We start from the raw sequence: 3,147 nt of genomic DNA on the forward strand, positions 1-3,147 counted from the left end.
CAGTCATTGCTTCCTAGTGGTTATTAGTAAGTGTTTTATCACTAACCAATGTGTCACCTTATACAGTTAGATGAAAATTATAAAACTCACACTATGCATCAACTCTACTAGGAAGATGATATTTGATTCAGGCCCTTGTAGCCATAAAGGATCGAGTCCGACCAATATGAATCTACGAAGTGACTTACTTGGTTCAGGGAACCATGCCTTGTGTAGTGATCGACTTTAGTCAAAGGATTGGAGAAGGGGATGATATAGGTGATCAAAAAAAGGTTGCATTCTTCATTAGGACTGAAGGTCAATCGATGAGTGTAAAGTCTGTATTAGTTGTGAGATGTCGAACTTTAGTTATTGTCTTAAATTGGGAGTCATTTGTAAATTGCGAAGGTCCTCCTGACTTTGTTGTCCAATATATTTACTAGGCATCTAAGGTTTTCATACTTTGAAGTTTAGTCCTAGTATATTTTGATTCTGTGAGTACCCTATAAATAGGGTAAGTACTTATAGGGTAGAGTAACTTTTCGTAATAGCCTTCTCATACTTGTACTCAAACACTCTCTTTGTACTTTTCAGGAATATACATGTTGAAACCATATCTTATTTAGATCATCGTGTTCTTACTTCATTTTTCTAATCAGCTTATCATTTGGTATCAGAGCAGGAATCATTTCATTGATTGAAGAGTCATTTCATGTTTTTCATCTTATTGAGTTGATCTTTCCGATTCAATATTTCTGCTAGATAGAAACGTAATTCTTCGTCTAATCGATTGTGATTATTCGATTCTACGTCTGTTTTTGTCAGTCGATTTAGCATCCAATTCATTTCTTTTCAAAAAATTCCTCTTTTCAATCCATCTAATGGAAAATCTCAACGTTAAAACCATTATGAATTTCATGAACTTGGTTGGATCTACAACCAAGGTTCTGATGTTGATCCATGAGTACTACGATCAGTGGGTTGATCGTATGGAAGGCTATCTGAATGGTATCAATGAGGATCTTTGGAGATCTATCGAGACTGGACCTTATCGTGCTGATTTGGTTCAAGTTGTTGGTAACGCTGGAGAAGCTGAGTATATGATCACACAAGGAAATAAGAAGAAAGAAAACAATAAAAGATGCCTCCATGAACTACGAGCAGCTCTTCCATCTGTTGATTACAATTACGTTCGTGGTTGCAAGAAAAGGAAGGAGATATGGGATACCTTGAAGGATAAGTATCATGTAATTGAAAGAGCCAAAAAGATCTCTATGTCCCAATTTCTCCTAGAATTGGCTGACTTGAAGCAGAAAGAGAATGAGATTATTGAGGCATACTATGATAGGTTGAATGAGATTATCTTCAAATGCAACAAATATGGGGTGATTCGTACTACATTAGAGTTCAATCTAACTTTCGTGTTAGGACTGAGAAACGAATGGAGAAATATCTGCCTTATGATCAAAACTCAAGAAAATTTTGACACCTACTCGTTGTCAAATCTCTACAACATACTAAAGGCACACGAATCGGAAGTGAAGGAGATATCAGAGAAGATAAAATGAAAATTTGGAGATCCGATGGCACTAGTCTGCAATACAACTGCAAAAGAGGTTAAGTCTGATGAAGAAGCGAAAAAAGGTGAAGAAGGCTTTCTTCTCAATTCTGGTGATCTAGCTGTTGCCTTTATTCAAATAATGTGGCGAAAAAGTTCTACAAGAAACCGATAAGTAGGAATTTCAATAACAGTTCAGAGAAGAAGGAAATTACGAACACTAGTGCAGGTCAGAAAGGAGTTGCAAAAATGGATAAGAAAGAAGAAGAGAAGAAGATGGAGAGGCAGTTGAAGGGTGATTTGGGGTACAACTATAACTACTGTAATGGTTACAATCATCTTGAGAAAGATTGCATTTTAAGGAAAAAGGAAGAGAAAAAGGAGAAACTAAAGGATGAAGCGTACCACTCAATGAAACTGGAAGAACTTTTCACAAAGTCCAAGAAGCTTTCTTTGATGGAAAAGGGTGAAGATGAAAATGAAGGAACATATCAAATATGGTCTTCTGGATCCGATGACGAGGAGATACGTTATCCAACCCATGAAGTTCTATTTGTAAAACTTGAAGAAGGTCAATCTAGAGGGAAAAGCTTGTTTGAGAATTATGAGGGAGACAGTGATGGTGATGAGATGGAGAATGATAAAGGAGATGAGAGTGAAGAAGAGAATGAAAAGTTGACTCGTAGATGCTTCGTTACCAATGCCCCAAAGTCACCAATGACTACAAAGGTATGTGATCTTCTTGTTTCTCTTAATATTCCTTTAAATTCTTATCATGTTATTTTATCTGACTTTGATGAAACTTGTTCTTATCTGAACGATATATTAATATCTATAAGTAGTGAAAAAGAAAAATATAAGACCTTACTTTACGAAGCTCGTAATAAGTTGGAGGAGAAGAATAGTAAGATAGAGGACTTATAGCTAAAAATTATGAACATTATGTGTGATAGGGACTCAATTCGTATGAACAACTGTATGCTAGTAAAACAAAGAAACATTTATTGTAATACAACCTAACGTCATTGTTAGGATCAGGATCCTCAAATCATTCAGGATCCTCAGACTTCATCAGATATTCAGGATCCTCAACTATCTCAGGATCCCGACTATTACCGTTATTATTATTTACTAACATTTATAATGGTTATATTTTGTTCTTAATTAACACATGTGCAGAAATAGTGAATAAAAGACTTATTCTCAACATAGAGTCATCTCAACTATGCTAAAGACCCGGAATACCAAGTCAAAAAACGTTCATAAAGCTAGTCATATAGGATCCCGGGAATATATGACATCTTGTTAGCTAGTTTAGACTATAAATTGACACATGTATCTCGCACATGACACACTCTACTTACTCTTAGCTGACTCTATGAACTTTTTCACTTGTTCTTACTGAAATACTCTCTGTAATCATCATTTTATATTAATAAAATCATCAAGGCGGGTGATCATTATCACCTCCCAAGGTTTTGTGTCGGAGATCCTAGCAAGGATCAAGGGCTTTCCCTGTAAACAAGCGTGCCATTCTCTTCACCTTTTCTCTATTGCACAATTCGAACATCACAACTGCTCACTCAATTTGGTTGATTTATACTTGTGTA

At 35.7% G+C, this 3,147-nt stretch overlaps 1 protein-coding gene across 1 annotated transcript; it reads left to right on the forward strand.

Moving 5' to 3' along the window:
• Window positions 1-860: 860 nt before the first annotated feature.
• LOC145104592 (uncharacterized) lies at window positions 861-1,547 on the forward strand. The gene has a single exon (XM_079041812.1). It carries the CDS (start codon window positions 861-863, stop codon window positions 1,545-1,547), a length of 687 nt encoding a protein of 228 aa, XP_078897938.1.
• The last annotated feature ends 1,600 nt before the right edge of the window (window positions 1,548-3,147 follow it).

Source organism: Lactuca virosa, chromosome 4 (assembly GCF_052849685.1).
Source record: "Lactuca virosa cultivar CGN04683 chromosome 4, Lactuca_virosa_CGN04683_v6, whole genome shotgun sequence".
NCBI lineage: Eukaryota > Viridiplantae > Streptophyta > Magnoliopsida > Asterales > Asteraceae > Lactuca > Lactuca virosa.

Coding starts and splice junctions, on each gene's coding strand:
- LOC145104592 (XM_079041812.1), top strand. CDS start 861: ATGGAAAATCTCAACGTTAAAACCATTATGAATTTCATGAACTTGGTT.